A 21,748-nucleotide genomic window follows, 5' to 3' on the forward strand; every position below is an offset into this window, starting at 1 on the left:
AAAAATTAGTTATGTCTAAAATAGAGACCTTTTTCCCCATATCTTAGTCATTTTTAAATGCTCTCTTTTTATAGTGTTTTAAAAGTCTTCTTAAAATATTTTCTTTGGATATACCCAAAGCCAGATTCAAGCAAAATTCTGAAATAGAATTTTGTTTTGGAAAATTTCATCCTTGATGTCATGATTTCCCTGTGTGATTCACGGTGCATCAAGTGCCATGGTGGCCCCGTTTTTATATTGTGGAATGACTTGTTCCTCCTTTTCTTCCTGTCAACACGTACTATTCTTTAAGGTCTTCAGAGATAAGTTGGCCTATTAATCTAATGATTCTTTCCAAAGTTGCTCTTTATCAAAAATACCTTCAGTGGTTTTAATCCAAAAAATGTGTCCCTCTAATGTGGAAAAGTGTTTGTTGTGGGCAGAACCTTTCTGGCACCTTTTGTATAGACAACCTAATATTCTTATATCTTGAGTATTAGTAGATACAATTGAGTATATTCCTACAGAAATCTCAACCAAGTGTGATGGGTAAATGTTACATGCAATTTTCTTAATACTTGTTGGCAACTGTTTTCTGAATTTAAGAAAATTGACCTTTCATTCTGTCTTTGTGTTTGACGTGGTGCTGGTGATGGGAATCAGATTCCATGACTGCAGAGGTCTTCAGTTCTTACTTACAACCCAAATGGAAGAGCTGAATAAATTCCAGAAACTTGTAAGAGAAGCTGTAAAAAACCTGGAGAAACCTCCATCTCGAAATGTCATTGAGTCTGCAACAATCTGCCACCTCCGACCAACCAGACTTCCTCTGAACTGGTAAGTAATTAAAGAAATCATATAGTAAATGACATTGTTCCATGAAACTAGAGTTTATTAAGACAATAATGAATCATAAAAATAAAAATTGTTCATTTTAATTCAAAAGTAGAAGGAGATGTGTTATTAGGAAGAATAAGGACCATGCACTAAAAGCCATGTAATTTTTTTCTAAAATAGCACAAAATGATTATAAAGAAAAATTGAAGTACAAATACCAAGCTTCTTTTAGAAATTTTCTGATCGCCTATTATGTTTTTGAATATTTTTCTGATAATCTGTTTTTCAGTTGTGTCTTTTGTAAGGCTGATGAATTGTTCACAGAGTATGAATCGAAGCTGTTTTCTAACACGTAAGTTTTCTGTTTGATTATTACCCATCAGAAAATTGAAACATTTTATGAGATTTAGTATTTGGTTATAAGGCTATATTTCTACTATGACTTTTCTTATATTTTTTTCTTTTATTTAATCAATGTAGTAAACCTTTAGCATTTGATCCTTTGAGCATGCTGATGCTCAGTTTTACCTAGGTAGGTGTTACTTGTTAGTATTCACGTCATGTAGCAATTGTAATTAATAGAGGGGCAGATGAGGGGGTTGGTTAAGATTCCAAACTGTGGAGTATAATGAATTTGAACTCAAATTCCTGCCCACTAATATGAGTAAATTATTTCTCTAGACCTCAGTAGACTCATTCATGAAATGAAAACACCCACAACTCTTCCTTCATTGTATTTTATGAATATTAAATATAATGAACATAACTGTTTAGCAAAGTGCTTAGTACATTTTTATAGGTTAGGAAGTATCTTATTAAAATGTTAAGTCTCATTATTAATACCCTTTTTTCAGCAGAGCCTTTATTCTTGTATTGGGGATTAAGCTCCTTAGTACATCTAGCCCTGGCATTAGCAAATTTAACCATCTATCCTTTTTAAACAGGAAAATTAAGGAAAGGATAAGTTCTGATTGCCCCCCCCCCAAAAAAGTGATTGCCAATATATTTTTAGATCATATTGGTTTGTTTTGTGTCTTTTTCTGTGTCATTAGTGGTAGGTCAATTTATGTTTTAATTCTCAGAGGGAAGCTTATAACCTGGAATTTAGAGACATTTTTATTATTCCAGGTTATTCTCAAGAAACACTGGACAAACTTGATTCTTCCAGGCTTTTTAGAGTTGCTGTTATTTTTTCAGAGACATTCAAGCATGATCTTGTAGATATGATATTGAGAGTTATAGAAAAATTACAGACCTTGCTTCCCTATTCGTTCTGCCAATTTTACTGATCTATAATGCTTACAACCCATTGACAATAGTTGCTATTGTTTTTGTTATTTATATTTTCAGAGTCAAAGGTCAGACTGCAATATTTGAGGAGATGATAGAAGATGAAGAAGGACTTGTGGATGATCGAGTACCTACCACCACCAGAGGTCTTTGGGCAATAAGTGAGACAGAACGTTCTATGAAAGCAATACTATCCTTTGCAAAATCACATAGATTTGATGTTGAATTCATTGATGAGGGAAGTACTTCAATGGATCTCTTTGAAGCATGGAAGAAGGAATATAAGGTACAGTATTTAAAACTATACTTATAACTTTTAAACTAGACCCTAAAACTTGCTCCCAACTTAAAAATTCTTCTCTACAATAATAGTATGTGCTACTTTTCTTTTTCCTTCTCCTCAGTTTTTCTGAGTTTGCTTTAGAGACTGGAGGTTAATCATAATTTCTCTTTCCCTAAGATGTAATTATTATAATATAGAATAATAAATAACTTTTAAATTCTTCTTACTAGATTATTAAACTAAAACTTGTATGAAACCTTTTATTTAGCTGTAAAAGTATTTCATTCTATTCTTGGCTTGATCTTCTTCTGCTACTCTATGAAACTAGAGTAGTGGGATTTATGTTTTTTGTTTTGTTTCATTTTGTTTTGTTTTTGCTTTGCTCTGACTAACCAGCAGCAGCATCAACCTTGAATATTAGGAAACATAGTAGATGTGTTTCAAGCTACAAGGTTGGAAACCATTCTAATGGATAGAGTATAAATATGTTTTTTGTGTACATATTTTAATAATTTCATTATATTAAAACTCCATACTTGATATTCTAGAGTTCATTAATTTTGAATTATTCTTTATATTGAATTTTTTACTCATTATCTTACTGTGCAGGTGATGTAAGTAAGGAAAGGAAAAGTGTTTCGTTTATTTATAATGTTATATTTCCATGTTATCTATTTTTTTAATCTAAAGTTCTTGATTTTTAAAGCAGAATGAAAAGTTTTATACAGAAAGAGAAGAATGTTGTTTGAAATATCTGTTCATGCATTTGAAAAGTTGGGGAATGGTTTTTTTTTTTTTTTTTAACAATTATCAGTTTAATAATTTTCCTCACACATTATTACTATAAATACAAAGCACATTAATGGTTAATTATGGTAAGCCATGGAAGAAGATATTATTATACAGTGTCTGACTACTTGCTGTACTCTTTCCTTTGGGCCCAGTTTGGCCTCATGTTCTGTGTCCAGAGGACTGCTTATCATGCATATCTCCAGATCTTTGTGCATATTTCCTTCTTAAGTTTGTAGAATAAACCGTTTCACAAAAAAGTAAATGGATGAACTACTGTTAAACACATCAAACAGGATCTTACCTCAAAATGTTACTAAAAAAGCATGTCAAAATTTTTATACTGATGTCATTTCTATTAATTTGAGAAATGTATATAACCAGATTTCAGGAATACATATTTATAGTATTATTTTAGTGGAAAGTCAGGAATAATAATCTTCTTAATGAAGAGTGATTATTCCATTGTTTGGTATTGAAGGAGGAATATATAAGGGAAAAGTGATACATTTAAGGCTTTCCAAGGAACTTGCATTATTTTTTTTTCTTAAATTGAATGGGAGGTACTCAATTGTATATTTTATTTTTCTTATTACCATATATAGATGTTATTTTGAATATGTGAATATAATGAAAATATTTTTTAATTTAAAAAAAGGTAGATTTTATCAGTCTAATTTTGATCTATAAAGACCTTTGGTCTTACCAATAAATCTGAATATTCTGTTCCTAAGAATTTGAAGAAACAGTGTCACGGAGATTATTCAGTCATCCTTTCTTATTCTAGATAACTAAAAGAATTTCTTTATCCTTAGACACTTAACAAAACAATGATAATGTCTTAAGATCTCATTGAGGGCTTTCTACTCAAGGCACATCTTGATATTTTTAACCAATCTTATTATATGATTTAGCACTATCTTCATTTTTTTTTTCTTTCAGTTGCTTCATGAATATTGGATGACTCTGAGGAATCGTGTATCCGCTGTTGATGAACTTGCAATGGCTACAGAAAGACTAAGAGTTCGAGATCCTAGGGAGCCAAAACCAAACCCACCAGTTCATCATATCATTGAACCACATGAGGTAAAGTGCGAGTAAATCCCAGAAAAGGGTACAACGAATTGATGTCATAATAGTCTTAAGACCCACAGAAGAGATATAATCAGAGCAGTGATCTCTGAGTATATATTTAATCTGCATTCAGTTTGTACAATATGAAGTTGCTTTGTAGGTCAAAATGATCAAACATTAGCAATTTTACATTTGATACATGCTTAATAGTCACTATTTTGGGGCATTTTATTTCTCTCAAAGTTGTGCGTTCATCTCTTTTTGAGCACTTGCTCTGTGTCATATCCTGTGGGTATTCTTGGTCACTTTTTGTATGTTTTATACTACCTCAGTTTTATTAGAACTAGAAAAATCTTCCTTAGTGTTTTAGACCTCCTGACTTTGTTGTGACCAAAATACCTGACAAAAACAACTTCAAAAAATAAAGTTTATTTTTGCTCACATTTTCAGAGGTTAGTCCATGATGGGCTGACTCCATTGCATTGCTCTGGGCTCAATGGAGGCAGAACATTATGACAGAAGGTGTGGTGGAAGAGCACTACTCTCTGTTCATGGCAGCCCAGAAGCAGAGAGAGGAAGGGGCTGCCAGGAACGTGAACCCTTTCATCATATGCCCCCAGTAACCCACCACCTCCAGCCACTCCTCACCTGCCTGTAGTTACCACCCAGTTAGCACCCTCAAACTAGCATAAACTAATTAGGTTATAGCTCTCATAATCTAATCACTTCACCTCTGAATATTCCTTCCTTAATACAGGAGCTTTGGTGGATTACCTCATATACAAATCATAAAACTCAACAATAACTTAAAACTTTCTTTTGCAGTGCTTTTACTAATAATAGATGGATATTTACAACTTATCCTCTAATAAGTCCCTCCTTATATCTCAGGATTCTCATAACTCCACTAGTCTCTTCTATTTCCCATTAAAAATATTCTTTTCTATATAATTTATCTTTATCCCTTGTATGTGTTTCTATAAAACTTGGAGATTCTAACTTAGTAAATCTTTAAAATAATCATTATAATAATCTCTCCTTTAAATATGAATTCTCAGTAAGATTTTGTTTAGAAACAAATTCCCTGTTATTTGAATTCTCCTTTCTGTCTACTATATTTTATTTGGAGGCAGGAGTTGGAGATTTTTCTCTGCATATCCCTCCATGTAAATCAATGTATTATTTAATATTTTTTCATTCCATGAACGTATTACTTAAAAAATACACCTAAATAAAATTTGGGTTGGTTTCCATCTAACTTCAGTATCTTGTCAGTAATTTTGTGTTTTGTTTGTTTGTTTTTTAATTGTAGTTGGAGACAATACCTTTATTTTACTTATTTTTATGTGGTGCTGAGGAAAATCCAGGGCCTCACACGTGCTAGGTGCACACTCTACTGCTGAGCCACAACCCCAGTCCCAGTAATTTTGTTTTATGTAGCAAAAATGAAGTCCTTTCAAAATACATTATCTAGTATACTTTTTGTATATTTGAGTTTGAATACATAAATGGGTTTTCTAAAACAGGATATGTTTATATTATTGAGAAGATTTGTACATCATGTTTAATAGTTTAATTAACTTTCTGAGAGAGAACAAAGCAGCTTTTCTGTTATTTGTTTTCAGGTAGAACAAAATCGCATTAAACTACTAAATGATAAAGCCGTTGCTACATCACAGCTTCAGAAAAAACTTGGTCAGCTTCTTTACCTAACTAATTTGGAGAAGGTATTGTTTTTAAAAGATTCTATTTTTTCCTCATACTATATTATTATAAATTATTTTAGTGACTCTTTCTATTTAAAATATTAGTCCTGTTAATTAATAGTACAGCTTTTCTAAAATTGATCTTTTGTTTATGTTACTTATGAGTTGAAACACTAGCTATCTTGGCAGTAGCTTCACAGATCATCAAAGAAGATTATATCTATGGGAATTATAATTAACACAGGGGATTTGAAATACACTATGTGGTGAAAAGCAATGTACAGAGACTATGTTTCAAAGCCTTGAATAGAAGTGTTACAACATAACCGCTCAATGAAAATTTTTATCATATAACATTTATATTCATTCATTGATACTTAATATATATTTTTAGTTTATTTGAAACTGTGAAATAAGCTTAAAAAGCTAATATCATAAGACATGGTAACACTGGTAAAGTTCAGTTATTTGGTATATGTCATAGCATTTTATGAATTGTAGTCCAAGTATTACATCAAACATTGATGACTTGATAGGTCATTGATAAATATAATTTTTGATAATATTAATTCAAGAATTCATAGTTTTCAGTAGACAAGCACATATCAGAACTGGTAACTGAATAAAAATGCTTTTCTTTCAGTACTGTAACAGTGACATGACATCTTTAAAATGCTGAAAGAAGAACCTGCCAACTTAAAATTCTATAGCTTAGAGAAAATATCCTATAAAAAAATTGTGAAGTAAAGTATTTTCAGTTAAATAAAAACTAAAAGAATTTATTGCCAGTAGATTCACATTACAACAAACATTAAAGGAGATTCTTTAGGTTAAAGACAAATTATCTAAGTCTTAAGGATGGAACTTTCAGGAGGAAGGAATAGCAAGGGAAAGCTTAAATGTGTAAGTAAACATAAAAGAATATTAACTAAAGCAACAGGGCTGTTGTGGGATATGTGGCATATAGAACAAATGACAGCACAAAGGAAGGAGATAAGAAGAGGTAAACTAGATTCTTATACACTTTAAAGAAGTGGCCAAAATATCTCTAAGAATATCAAATATGGCCAGTTGACACAGACTGCCACACCCAACAACTACAGAATACACCTTTTTTTTTTTTTTTTTAGGTGTGCTTGGAACATTTTACTAAAGTTGACGTAATTCTGATTCAAAACAACTCTTAAAATTTTCAAAGAATAAGAAGTATGCAAGGATATATTTTCTAACCAAGGAGAAATTCAACTAGAAATTAATAATGGAAAGGTGGCTAGATAAATCCCCAAATTGGAAGTTAACACAATTCTAAATAACTCATGGCTCAAAGAAGTTCAATGGAAATTAGAAATTATTCTGAACTAATTGAAGGTGAAAATATGTGACAATATGCACCTAAGGTATTCTTAGAGGAAAATTTCTAATTATTTGTTTTTATATTTTAATTGATAAATAAAAGGGAAACTTACAACTTTAAATCAGAGATCTGCAAACTACCACACATACGACAAATCCAAACCAGTACTTGTTTCTATAAGTAAAGTTTTACTGGAACACAGCCACAATTTGCCCATTGTCTATGGCTGTATTTCACACTGTAGTAGCAGTGTTGAGCAATTGCAATACAGACCATATGGCCTATAAAGCCAAAAATATTTTCGGTCCAGCTCCTTACACAAAATTATGCCAACTCTTTCTTCAAATATATTAGAAAAGAAGTGACATCATGAGTTATGGTAGATTGCTTACAAATTGCTACAGTAAAATGTTCTACATTATATATGCCCTTAAGCAATCCCTTCCATGTTGACTCTAGATTAGTCATCTTACTTTTGACCTGTGACATAAGCAGAGACTTTAAAATTCCATGCACATCAGGGTTCCCCAATCTTCTTGCTCTTTGCAACATGGAGACCATGTGAAGAAGCCCAGATTAACTTCCTTGAGGAGCTGAGCCCACAGTTCTGCGTTCCCCCAGGCAGCTAATCCACCAGCTGCCAGAAATAAGGATGAGACCATCCAGGACTATTTAGCACAAGCCAAGCTACCACATCCCCAAAGTACCCAGGTGGCCTGTAGAGTCATAATAATTACATGTTTATTTTAAGCCTCTGCATTCTCAGGTGGTTTGTTACATGTTATGTGACACAGAGATCAATAATTATCAGGTAATAATTCAGCTCTTCACCTTTGATAAATGCCTGCATACTCTCATTTTATTTAGTGGAGTTATTTTGAATTCTTAGAGATACTGAATCTACACAATTTAGCTTTTTGTTGTTGTTTTTGCTTCACTACTTGTAAGCCAAAGGATGATTATTATAAACATTTAACTATGTGGTTTTTGAAACACATATGAAAACTGGTGATCTTTCGAATTTACTTTTCTTTTATGTTTTTCTCAGTTTTATAATTTGTCCATTTTGTAACTTTTTGAAATATTTTCAATTTTTATAATTTTAAGAAATTTTTGAAAAGCTATTATATTTTGATATAATTTCCAAGCATAGAGATCTCACATCATTAATATTTCTGTTTTTCACAACATATAAGTGTCCTATATATGGGCTGCCAGAACATAATGGGTTAAGGCAACTAGAAAAAGGATGCTGAGAAACATGTAGTGTTAGTAAGGGTTTATGTTACATAACTATGTGCTGCCTCTTCCCATGTCTCTGATCCTATGCCAAGTGGATATGCATTACAAGTGCACATTTTCTTCATAATAATTCATATTTCTTTATAATAAAATCTAAAACTAAAGTTTTGAAAATTTAGTTATATCATATTTTGCCTTTATGTTCTACCATAATCACAAATATAGTAACATTTCTTAAACTGTAATAAAAAATTGTTTCTTTTTTTGTTCATACCTTAAATAAATTTTTTTGGTAAATCCTAGGAATGATAGTGTTAGGTAATATATAAAGTATTAGATAATCTCAATCATTAGATTATTTTATTGCATTTGCCAGCATTTACTTCTAGAAATGAATTGAAAAGCATCTATCAGGTAGGTTTTAAGTCTAAAAATGTCACTAATGTATTTTTGGATTCTTCTCTTGCATAGTCTCAAGACAAAACATCAGGAGGTGTTAATCCAGAACCTTGTCCAATCTGTGCTCGACAGCTGGGAAAACAGGTGAAATGTCACATACACTTATAAAAATAATTATGATTTTCAATGGTTTCTATATGCAATCAGTCAATCAGTCTTTCTTTCATGATTACTGTGTGAAAGACAAGTATTACCCATCTTTTTAAGGTTAGGGTATTAAAGTTTCATGATTTTGAACATATTTCCAAACACGAAATTGTTTCCAAGTCATTTAATTTTGCTGGATGACCATAGTTATTTGGTAATTGTACAGAAATATAATGCATCGCAGATAAATTTACTTATGAAGGTGGTACTGAGGTTTAGTAACGTAGCTGTTACTTAATATTGTTAATATCTTATAATCCAGGCTTTAAAGTGCAAATAACATCACTTCTACAGGAATTTAGATGTGCTTTTTAGAAGGCAGCCATAGTAATTAAGTACACTTCTTTGTGACTATTACATACAAATATGTATAGACATGATGTCACCATATAATTATTCTCTAGGAGGCTCAAATTTTTATCCTAAGTAGGATAAATCACTGTATACAATATCAGAAGGTTCGTTACTTTTCAACATTTTAAACATAAGCCTGTTACCTTTAACAAATAAAAGTATCCTCCGCTGTCCTCCCCTTTATGGAACTTTGGAACTGAAATTAAATATATGAATTCCATGTTCTAAGCAGGAATAATCAGGAAGTAAGGACCTTTTAGTTTTCAAGATTTAAGTAGAAGCTAGATTCTCAAAGGAAACTTTAATTATAAATCTTAATAGGATAGGTATAACATTGGAAACTCGTAATACTATACAGATATTGATGACTTCTGACAAAAATCAGTGATAAAAATACTATGAGTAAAAGTGAAAGAGGCTGAGCAAAGTGACACACTTCTATAATCCCAGCAACTCTGGGGGCAGAGGTAGGAGGATTGCAAGTTCAAGGCCAGTTTCAGCAATGTAACGGTACCTTATGTCAAGATAAATAATAAAAAGTTTGGGAATGTAGCTCAGTGGTAAAGTACCCTCAGTTCCATCCCCAGTACCAAAAAAAAGATGGGGGGAATATAGGGATGGGGTACAGGGTAGTGGTAGAGGATATGCCTAGCATGTGCAAGGCCCTAGGTTTAATCCCCAACACCCAAGAAAGATACGGGGAATGACAGGGAACATAACATAGAGCAGTCTTTTTTGTTTTTAGTTTTTGATGATATTCATGCAATTATATTATCTACAAAAATTTATTTCCTCTTTAATCTTTAACATTTTCAGTTTTTAAATTCTTTCACATTCATTATTCCATTCACTTCCTGTGAAAGTCAGGCCTCCTACACCTAGAAGAACATATTGGATTGCAAAACTGTTATATTTCGAACTCTGTTCATACCCACAATCTGTGGGAACTCTATCCTTTCCTCTTAGTTTCCCAGTTCTCCTCCCTCTGTAATTTAGGTCTATTCAGTTAGAATCTGTCCGAGATAGCTCATCTGTATCTGCTGATTCAGGAAGTATTGCCATTTATCTGTTCTTATGTTTCAGATACTTCAGTCAGTCTCATGACTCCTAATGTGGGTGTCTCTTTGATTACTCTGTTACTTATTTATTCTGAGCTCTCAAGAGTCATATAAGTTCTCTCAAGTATCCTTTCTTGCCAGTGGCACTACAGATACATAAGGTACTGGATAGTGCTGCTGTGTATCAAGCAGAAGTAGTAGTGAGATAGCTCCTTAATTTTGTCCCAGCCTCATGAGGAGTCTGACACAACCCCTTGAGAGCAGAGGTACAGCTGAAGAGCAATGAGAACAGTATCAGCCAACCAAACACAAAATAATCCCTTTTCTTTTCTATTATTGTTTTAAAAACCAGGCTTATCACCCTCAATTTTTTTCTTTCCTTGGTGTGACTCTTTTCCAAGAAGTTTCTTAGACCTTCTACAAAGTATGTTGGGGGAACCTAGCCACGTATTTTCTTTTTATGCAGATTCATACATATCTATATCTTAGAAAAAAACAACTAAGAACTAAGGAGCCTTGTACTCATGAACCCCGTTTTTTGTTGTTTTTGTTTTTACTTGGTGAAAAAAGATGTTAAATAAACTGCATAAAATACTATAGCTTCTGGAGTTGACACTTAGATTAAATCTAATGCTCTTCTACACCACTATTACCAAAGAGGTACATATACTTTATGGTATTCTCCAGAGATTCAGAGAGTATTATTTTTCTTTTCTTTAAATAGGACAAGGAATTTCTGAAAAATACTTTTTTTGTTTGGATCTTTTTTTTTTAATGTATCCAGAACCACTTTTAAAATTAATCTGAGATGTTAATCTCATTTTCTATATAAATTCTTTAATATACAAAACTATAAACCTTATTAATAAATTGAAAAGGATGTATTAAGTACATTGTCTCCTAATTAATGTCGTTCTGCTGTAATATCTGCTGTTAGCTTGGTAAGAATAATTTGCATTTTTTCTAAATCTGAAATGAGTACCAGTTTATTACAAAATAATGGTAATTGACTAGGGTCAGTAGAACTAAACACTATAAAGGCTTACTCCCTTGTGACAAAAGGAGTAAAAATAATTAATTTAAAAGTACAACTTGGATTTTATATTTATAGAATGTTAATATTGTAGAATATTTAGGAAGCAAAATCATGAGTCACTTCATTTGTTGTATTTATAGATTGAAAACATGTTTAATAGCGTCTTACAAAGGCTTTTTTGTGTGTTTTCTGTTTTAGTGGGCAGTACTAACTTGTGGACACTGTTTCTGTAATGAATGCATTTCTATTATTATTGAACAATACAGCGTGGGGTCTCACAGAAGCTCCATTAAATGTGCCATCTGCCGCCAGAACACATCTCACAAAGAAATTTCCTATGTCTTTACCTCTGAGCAAGCAAGCCAAGAAGAGGACATCCCTGTGAAGGTAAAGTAGGTCAAGAGCATGTGGAAGCATAGTTAGAGCAATAGAATATGAATCAGTATCTGATCAAGGTGAGCATTGAAATCAGAGAGTGGTGGATATGTAGAAACCGCTGTTGTCCATAAATCTACTGCCTAAAACTTCAGCTTTGCTACCTACATTTTTGTTGTGGAAGGAACACAACAATACTTATTAAAACATGGTTAGCAGTAGTCGTCACACCCACTATGACAGACAAGAATTCCAGTTCCCTATTTTATCTACACTATTTCCATTCACTACATATGAGATAGAACTGTGGTTAAATTTGAAATTTATTCAAAGAAGGTTTTTTTCTTCATTCTTTTATTTAACTGTGGATACCAGAAAAAAAAGCATGTGCTCAACCACATTAAAGGAAAAAATAGATTTGTTATTGATGGTAATTGTTGCTATGGGAAAGATATAGTATGTTTTTAAACACCATGGATGGATATTTCAGAGTACAACCAAAATTTGACTTTATTTTCCTAATTTTTTCTCATTCTTCCTTCAGAATATTTTTTATAAATTACTAATTTGAGATATAAACAGAATCTGTAATTGAACTTTCTTTGTAGAATGCTTATTTAATGAAAAACTTTTACTAGACGTTTTGTTCCTTGTTTTTGTAAAGTATACTTTTTCAGTTTTTTCTAACTTGGACAAAGGGCAAATCAATTTGTAAATAAACCGAGGAATATGAGCCTCAAGGATTAGTTTATAGAATGCTGGAACTAACTCTAGCAAGAAGTTAAATTTTGTTCATTAATTCCTTCTCCTTCAAGGTTCTTGATACTCTCTTCTCACTGATTTTTGAGGATGTGTTTTGTGAATAGTTAATTACAAATTGAACTTTACTGCCAGGAGTTAGCCAGTTCTTAAGAGTGCTCCCTCCTAAGAAAACTACAATTGAATTAAACAATTTTTAATTGCTGGGGTTTTTTTCTTGTTGTTTTTGTTATTTTTTCCCTACTTCTATTTGTATAAAACCTGAAACTATCATTAACAATGCTCTTTACTGTGTTGGAATAAACAGAATCCCAGGGTTGGAATAAAATTTTTATTCCTTCATTTATTTATTCATTCTACACATATTTATTAGATACATACTGCATGCCAAGCAGTGTGCTAGACCTCACAGATGCAGTATTACATGCATGAATAAAATAGATGGTGTTGCTGCTCTCATGGATTTAACAGTTTGGCAGTATGGGGGAAGGTTTGAGTAGGAGCAAGAAGCACTAACATTAAAACAGATTATTCATGATTATACTTATGATAAACACTAAAAAAGAAAAGCAAATCTGGCTTTTCTGGGGGAATAACTTAAGCAAATAATAAATGATAAATGATACAGTATAAATGGATTAGCTAACATTGGAAGAGGTAGGGAGTGATCTTATGGGGAGGAGACTCCCAAATAGAAAAAAAAAAAATGTGCGTGTGCGCGCACACACACACACACACACACACACACATACACAACATATGAAAAGACCTGAGAAAAGAATGACTCAAATAAACTAAAGACTGCAATGCAGAAAACAAGAATGAAAATTTGAATGGCCCAAGCAGGGCGAGGCATTGAAAGGTCCATTTGAAGGTTTGAGAATTTTATTTCCATATAAAGCCATTAAATGTTACAAGCAAGAAAGTATAATGATTGGATTTAGATTTTTAAGGGATCTTTCTTGCTGAATATGGAAAATAGACTATCAGGGATAGAAAAGAATAGAGTAGGAAAAATTGGGGGACACCAGTTTATGAAGTCACAGTAGTCATATTGGTGATTTCAATGGGTTGATGGTAGTGGACATAGAGAAAAATAAGTATATTCAAGAGATATTTAAAGTTAGTTAGTAAAATAGAATGTTGTAGGCATTGGTAAAGAAAGAAATTTAATAAATGATCCCCCAGTTGCTCGTGTGAAAAATAGGTGACTAAAGTTATAGTTTCTGATAAGGTATTTAGACACATTATATTTGAGGTTTCTAATGTTGAAGCTGAAGTTTGAATGGGATATGGTGGCACATAATCCCAGAGGCTTGGGAGGCTGAGGCTAGAGGATTGCAAGTTCAAGGCCAGTCTCGGCAATTAGTGAGGCTCTAAGCAATTTAGCAAGATACTTCTTATCTTAAAGAGGTCTAGGAATGTGGCTCAGTGGGGAAGCATCCCTGGGTTCAATACCTAATACCAAAAACAAATAAATAAAATATGAATAAAGAGATGAAAGTCTGAAAAAAAAGCCTGAGCAAGAAATAGAGACACAGGCAATCCCAGAGTGTGTGCTGTTTACAGAGACCTCAGGAACACACTGCTTCAGTAAAGAGATCACCTGTGTCCAATGGTAATGAAAATGGATCATCTGCTTATAATATGGATTTAAAAAGCTAGTGGAGGTCATTGGTGATTTCTAAAAGAACTCAATATGGTGAGGGGCAGATGGAGAGAGATTGACGAGTGAACAGGAGGTAAATAAATGGAAAGAGAAAATGCCCACTATTTTATACATTTAGCTGTAAGAATTATAAGCAAAGATATTTCTTTTGTTTGTTTTGTTAAATATTTTTCAGCATGTTTAATCTTCAGTTTAAAAAAATAAAAGAAGGCTGACGATAGAAAAAGAATAATGTGTAGTATAAGTTTTGTGAAAAGATAGGGAGTGGCCAGGCACTGTGGCACATACCTGTAATTCCAGTGGGTTGGGAGACTGAGGCAGGAGAACTGCAAGTTCAAAGCCAGCCTCAGCAAAAGTGAAGCACTAAGCAACTCAGTGAGACTTTGTCTTTAAATAAAATACAAAATAGGGTTGGGGATATGGCTCAGTGATTGAATGCCCCTGGGTTCTATCCCTGGTACCCCAGAAAAAGAAAAAAGATAGGGAGTGTGTTGATATATGAGAGAAGGCAGAGATCTCATTGAAGTCAGGTAACAGCCATAGGTTAAGCTGTTGAGTAAAAAAAAACTACTAGGGTAGGAGTCCTTATCTGAGGATGGGAGAGTTGAATTAGTCATTTCAGAGAGAATAGGTATTAAGTACCATGAATGTGATAGTAGAAGTAAGTGACCCAAGTGAGGTAAAGGGAAAAAAGGGGGGGGGGGACTAGAAAATAAAGTGGTGAGACTTGGATGTTGGATGGATTACAACCCAAGTATATAGTATATAATATCTAGAGTTCAGAGAGCTGAAGATTATAAGTTAGGCACCAGAGTTCTTCAGCGAATGAAAGGTAATGTTCAGTAGTAAATGGTATCAAAGATGAGAAAGTTTGTTGATCTTAAAGCACAGGTTCCATGGGGCACCAACAAAAGGTTCAGAGATAGAAACAGAACAGAGTGTAAAAGAGGTAAATAAGCAGGGGGAACTGGAGAACAATAAGGGTAAAACCGCATGGGCAAGTTTTATATTTAAATGAGAGGATTATGACTTCAGGATCATCTAGTCCTGTTCTCTGTGAACCGCCTAGATAAGTGTGTATTTTTAAGGCACATGACAAAGAGTTTCAGAGTGAAGAATCCACAGATCAGCCCTTGGGCCTTTAGTGGTGCATTTGTCCCATTCACCACACATAGAACTACTCTCCTGCCCAGTCCCCGCTACCACTTTCTTCTCACTCCTATAGTTTTCTTTTCTTTCCTTCCCCTAAAGATAGTCTGTCTCAGCTCTGTCTTTCTTTTCTGTCTCTTCAGCTGGCTGCAGGCATCCCAAGGGCCTCAGATGGCTTTCATGGCTAAGAAGCAGCAGTTCACCTTTAGGTGGTGAAAGCTTTCCTCACAGTTCAAGGAACTAGCATGAAGCAGAACTGCTGTGTCAGGATTCACTGAGTTTGAGGAAGTAATTGCTATATCTACCAGTAAACATCACAGCCTCTGAACTGAGTCACTGAGCCCATCAAACCCAAACACCTGTTCACTTGTGGCAGATTTCCTAGACACCCAGAAGAGATCAGGACAGTTATATTTGTTGTCCTGTTGGGTCAGGGATATGAGTGTTGAAATCTACTTCTTGTGCTCTCACTTCTTCCTGTCTTTTCTGGGTATTAGTGAACACATGAATTAATAGAAGCATCTTACTAAAAAAAATAGAAGATTTAGAGTTTATACTAGATTTAATAATTTTCCTCTTGTCATAGATGGATGCATTTCCTTTTTATTAATGCATCACTGAATGTTGTACCATTATGCAAACAAGTTTTAACCCTCCTTCACTTTTTCACATTGCTTCTCACCACGTTTGTGTTTGCTGCTTGTTGCCTGTTCTATCACCATTCATGTCTGCCACTTCTGCCATCTGCTGTCACCTCCTCTGACTTCTGTCACATTTCTGCCCTACTGTCTGTCACTTTCTCCTTGAAGCATCTGTTTATTGTATTTTCAAACTTTGCCTCACTCTTCTTTCTGAAACTTCTTCATTAAATGGTCATCACTCTTAACTTAAAATTAAGGAAGAAGTGATTATGTATGTAAAATAAACACGAATCTATATAAATAATTAAGGCAGTATTTTCACATTTTAGAACTATTGGTTCAGACTCTTCCTAAACCTAAATAAGGGTATTTTTCCTTTATACTATTGTTAATTACCATATTCCTGTAATTCAATAAACTAAGAAGTAATTTTTTTTATTTCATTGAAATTTTTGTTTTATTTGAAATGTTTATTTTACAATAAGTATTCCTGTCAAGATTCTTGGACATAACAAACGATATGATATCACATACAGTGCATAATCATATAGTTGACATCAGGTAAAAGATATTTGGAGACAATAAACAGTATTAGGGTTAGGGTCATAGCTCAGTAGTAGAGCGCTTGCCTAGCATGTGTGAGGCACTGGGTTCAATTCTCAGCACCACATATAGATAGATAAATAAAATAAAATAAAGGTCCATTGACAACTAAAAAAAAATAATATTAAGTAGTATTCCTCTTTTTTTCCTAATGGTATTTTTGGAAATTAGAGATTTCACAATGTAAGGAATTTTATTGATTGACCAGAAATAAAATAAATATTGAGATCAAAAATGTCCCTTTGGTGAATACATTTCACTTAAAGAACCTGTCTTTCCTAACCATTAGTATGACAATATTCCTAAGTGACCTTTGGAACCTACTGGGCATTTCACAAAGTAAACAAAATTCCCCTTGCAAGTTCTGACAACTGCCAGGCATTTTGGATGCTGAAGTAGGTCTCTTGGCAGAACATATACCCACGTGGCATGTTCTCTGTGTCCTGTGTTTGGCTAGGTTTCATACAAATAATTTTGCCAGTGAAAAACCTGACTCCATAATGGATATGATTCTTACGGCGTAAGAAGTTTCATCCAGGAGAAAATAGATATAGCAACAACGATACACAACTTTCCCCTCAACATACACCTCTACCACACACATGCACAATTACTTTATCTTCTTAAACATTAGAGTATGATAATCAACCAGCTTGCTCTTGAAAATAAAGAGTTTTTTTCCGGCCCCACATTGATAAATTTTGACTCATTACGTGTAGGATATGATCCAGGAATCTGCTTTTAATAAGAAATCTGTTGAAAAAGAGATATCTTATAGTCTGTTTGTAGAGAAAATATTGTATCTACATTCAAACTCCCAGAAAAGCCTAGCAATACTGTGTATAGTATTCCAGTATGTGTAGAATCCTATCCCCCCCTTTTTTTAAATTAGTGCTTTTTCAGTTAACTCATGACATGTATCTCATATTTCTTGAAATATAATTAAACATCTGGGTAGAAAAAACAATTATGAAATCTTACTGAGTTTAGATATAAAATAATTAAGTAAATGTAATTCCTAAATAATTTATTTAAATCTAAATAATCTATACATAAACATTAACTGGTAAATTCAGAATGCAATTGTGTGTTTCTGTTAGAGTACAACATGACTGAATATGTTTACAGGAAAACAATTTCTATTTACTGGGGCTGGGGATGTGGCTCAATCGGTAGTGTGCTCGCCTGGCGTGCGTGCAGCCCGGGTTCAATCCTCAGCACCACATACAAAAACAAAGATGTTGTGTCCACCGAAAACTAATAAAATAAAATAAAATTCTCTCTCTCTCTCTTTCTCTCTCTCTCTTAAAAAAAAAAAAAAAAAAAAAAAAAATTTCTATTTACTGGCCAACTTAACCACTTGAAATGCTGAACTGTTGGTAAGTCTTTGGCGGAAATTGGTCATAGCTTGCAGTAATTTAAACATACAGTAAAGACTTTGAAGACATAAACTATAAAGTACCTTTGGGAAAAATTTAATTGTATAGTGTAAGCTTCTTTATAATGTGGAAACATTGGGGACTTTGTTTTATTCACTGCTATATCCTAAGTACAAAACAATTCCTGGCATATAATGGGCACTCAGTAAGTATTTGGATAGATGCTGAATGGATAAACAATTCAACAGTATTTACATGTAAATCCATAAGAGCATTTGAATCCAAATTAAATTTTTACTTGCTAACTCTGAGTTCAAAACAATTTTGCAAAACTTTTAAAATGATACTATTTTTGTTACTGAGTGCACTTGTGTAAGATTTCTCTCCACCTAGGTGGGGTTTCCATTTTGTTTCATTCAAGTAAGGTGTGACTGGACAATGGATGCAGAACCCAGCAATTGCCAGAGGCTTGTGCTTGAAAAGTATTCCTATTCTGTGGAACCAATCAGACAAACCTAATAACTACCCTAAGTTGTATATGCCACTACAGCATGAGTGTTTACCATGAACAGATGAAGACAGAAATAAAATAATGTTGACTGGTCTTACTTAGCTAAAACTACTATGGAATATACAGGTACTTTGAAGGAGTTAGCTTTATTTCAAAAAGAAAAGTCCAGAATGAAAGTCGGAATATAATCAAAATAGGAACTTTCTATTCTGAACAATAATAGTAACATCCAAGTTATTTGCAAGTTTAAAACCACTAAGGAAAACCAAAGAAAAATCTATTACCTTTCACCAATACAATCCTATGGTGCTCATATTACCTATTAGAGAATGTCATTCTCTTTACTGGGGAGGTGGGGAAGGGAAATTGTGTGAATCTGTCTTCGTTAAAGTGATGTTTCTCAGTTTCGTGAAATCTTCGAAGTCTCTAGTCTCCAGACCTTTGATTTTTGTAATAAAAATAATTAAAATATTGCAAAAGTTATTCCAACTAGTAACTGGAAGGTTACTGTTTCAGATGTGATTGCCCCACCTCTGACAAAGCTGAAACTCCTCATCTGTGGCAGGTTGTATAGATTAGGCATGCACTTGACCCTAGGGCAGTAAGAGGCATTACAGGTACAGCACTGAGTGACGACATGATTTGCAGGACTAGTTCACTTGTGATAATATCCTGTTGGTATCCTTGAAGTTTAAGTTAAAAGTCCCAGAATTACAGTCCTTCCTTTCATCTCCCTAAAATCCTTATTTAACTGTAAGAAATGAAAGTAGAAGAAAAGGTTGTTATTTATTTTTTAGTAGAAATAATTTCACCAAAAAGAAAAAATAAATTACTTCAGAATAATACAGAATGTCACACCATGGAAAATAATGCTCTCCATTCTCCCTTTTTTACCTTACCACTGTAAACAGTTTCTGTTTTGAATTCTAGGGACCATTTATATCACTTTTAGTGATTTATGTAAATTTTTTCTTGAAGTACTAGCTTTAGGTATAATCTGTGGACTTTTCACTTTAAAATATGAAGAAATTAGTATATATGTTTCTTCAATCCTTCTCTTCATCTTAATTTTATAGTATCACTTTTACATTATAATGCATATAAATAGTCACACTTTAACTACACATGTGTTTTCCATTTGGAAAAAATGGTAAACAGTGTGTACAATATTACTGTATAAATACTACTTATAATAGAACCAAGTAAAATGAAAGAAATCATGCAGAAAATAATGTAATACAAATTTTACATTATTTAAACTTTGCCTTTCGAAAAAGAATCTCATTGTAACTTCTAATTATTTTTCTAACTAGCTTCCTTCATTTCTCTGTTGACTTATATTTGACACTATTACCCATGAAATTTTCTATAATTCCCTTTTTTCATTATGCTATACTGCATCGAGAAATTTACCATAATGAGCATGTGAATGACAAATTTTCAAGTTCTTAGCACTTCTGAAAGTGAATTCATTTGGCTTTCACTTTACAGTGCGAAGTGACTAACAGCCCCCCTACTGTAAGACTTCACTAGAAGTGTTTCATGTTTTAGTGTGTTTATTTCATATATAGGAAATATAATATGGATATATAATATATATATAAAAGCTCCAAAGATATGGCTTGACTGTTGACGTAGTCTCTAAGCATAAATGTTCTTATGTTTGATAAAAAAAATAGGACTAAGTACATTCATCATCTCCATTATGTTGACTTTTCTTTAATGTTCTTCAGGATTCAGCAGCCACCTTAGCCCTTAACTCTTCAAATAGAACTTAGCAAGACCATGGGAATCCACAGACACACTGCACAGAAAAAGGAGTACAGAAAGATGTGAACAGATTAGGTAAATAGAAAAAAATAGAAGGTGACATAGGAAGAAGGAGGACTATACTGGTGATAGACAAAGAAATATATTGGCAACAACTTCCTGATTCAGGGTTATGGATTGGCATGGCTTGTTTTAAATTGTGCCATAAATACTCACTTTTATTGTAAAGTCATTAAAGAAAAATAGAAAGCCTTCCTGTCACAGAGCACAGTTTATTTGTTATGTAAGTTAAATGCAAGTAACTGTTAATGCTGCAGCAGGGAGATCTATCTGTCCTCTTTGTTTTCTTCCCTTAAGTAATGGATCTCATCAGATAGGACATGGATGTGAAGGAAATAGAATGAATCCAACAATAGTGTATCTTTCTACACTGTACTGAAATATTTTTAATAGTATTGTTTCCTCCCTGTTTTTCAGTAATAAGACTTCAGGAAATGAAAGGCACCGCTTACTCTAATATTCCATTGGTAAATAGTCTTATCCTGAAGGGGAGAAAATGATCAAATTCTAAATTGCATACTGTTTTTGATTATTTTATTACTAGAATTATTTAACTCTACTAAATACAAGGCAAAGAAATAAAACTGAATTTTCTTTCCATTTTCTTATACCATTTAATTCTCAGAATTTTGCAGCTGGATCCTGTAACTGATTACCCAGCACAATTTTCCAATCAGATTTAACTCTGTAATAAAATTAAGTTAGTTCCTAGAATAGCTAGGAAGTTTCACAGCATTTCTGGACCTTTATTTGTGCTACTAGATGACTTCTAGTCTGAACTTCATATGAAATATTGTTTATTGACCTTTAGTGGTAATAGTATCACCCATATTTTAAGTGCCTTAACTTGCTACCACAAAGTCTAGAGTTTTTAACTTTGTACTTTATTTTCCAGAAAGTTAAAGACTACAGTTCACTTCTTCATTGTTGAATTAATGTTTTGGGTGCTGGCTTTTTCTCTTGATTGGGAAAACAGTAGAAACAACAGGCTTGAGCTGAGTGGTTGTGCTTTGTTATCCGGTTCTGTACATTAAGGTCAACTGACCTTAATGCACCAGAGAGAAAAATGACAGTCAACTAAAGGCTGGAAACAGATGTTATATCTTCTTTCCAGAGCTGGGTCTTGGCCATTAATGTTTCAGAAACATGAAAAAGAACCAAGAGTTGAACAAATATAGGGTTGTTGCATATATACCTGGGAAAACTGAAGAGATTGATGAAAAA

The 21,748-nt window shown here is 33.2% G+C and overlaps 1 protein-coding gene across 1 annotated transcript in view; it reads left to right on the top strand.

Moving 5' to 3' along the window:
* The window catches only part of Shprh (SNF2 histone linker PHD RING helicase), an 88,681-nt gene that overhangs the window by 48,520 nt on the left and 18,413 nt on the right, over positions 1–21,748 (top strand). The window contains exons 19-25 of the mRNA XM_076858167.2: positions 643–816; positions 1,106–1,168; positions 2,167–2,392; positions 4,121–4,264; positions 5,878–5,979; positions 9,026–9,097; positions 11,807–11,995. Coding sequence (XP_076714282.2) covers positions 643–816; positions 1,106–1,168; positions 2,167–2,392; positions 4,121–4,264; positions 5,878–5,979; positions 9,026–9,097; positions 11,807–11,995 — 970 coding nt within the window. The remainder of the gene's footprint in view (positions 1–642; positions 817–1,105; positions 1,169–2,166; positions 2,393–4,120; positions 4,265–5,877; positions 5,980–9,025; positions 9,098–11,806; positions 11,996–21,748) is intronic.

The sequence above is a fragment of the Callospermophilus lateralis genome, chromosome 6, assembly GCF_048772815.1.
Source record: "Callospermophilus lateralis isolate mCalLat2 chromosome 6, mCalLat2.hap1, whole genome shotgun sequence".
In the NCBI taxonomy this organism is placed as follows: Eukaryota; Metazoa; Chordata; class Mammalia; order Rodentia; family Sciuridae; genus Callospermophilus; species Callospermophilus lateralis.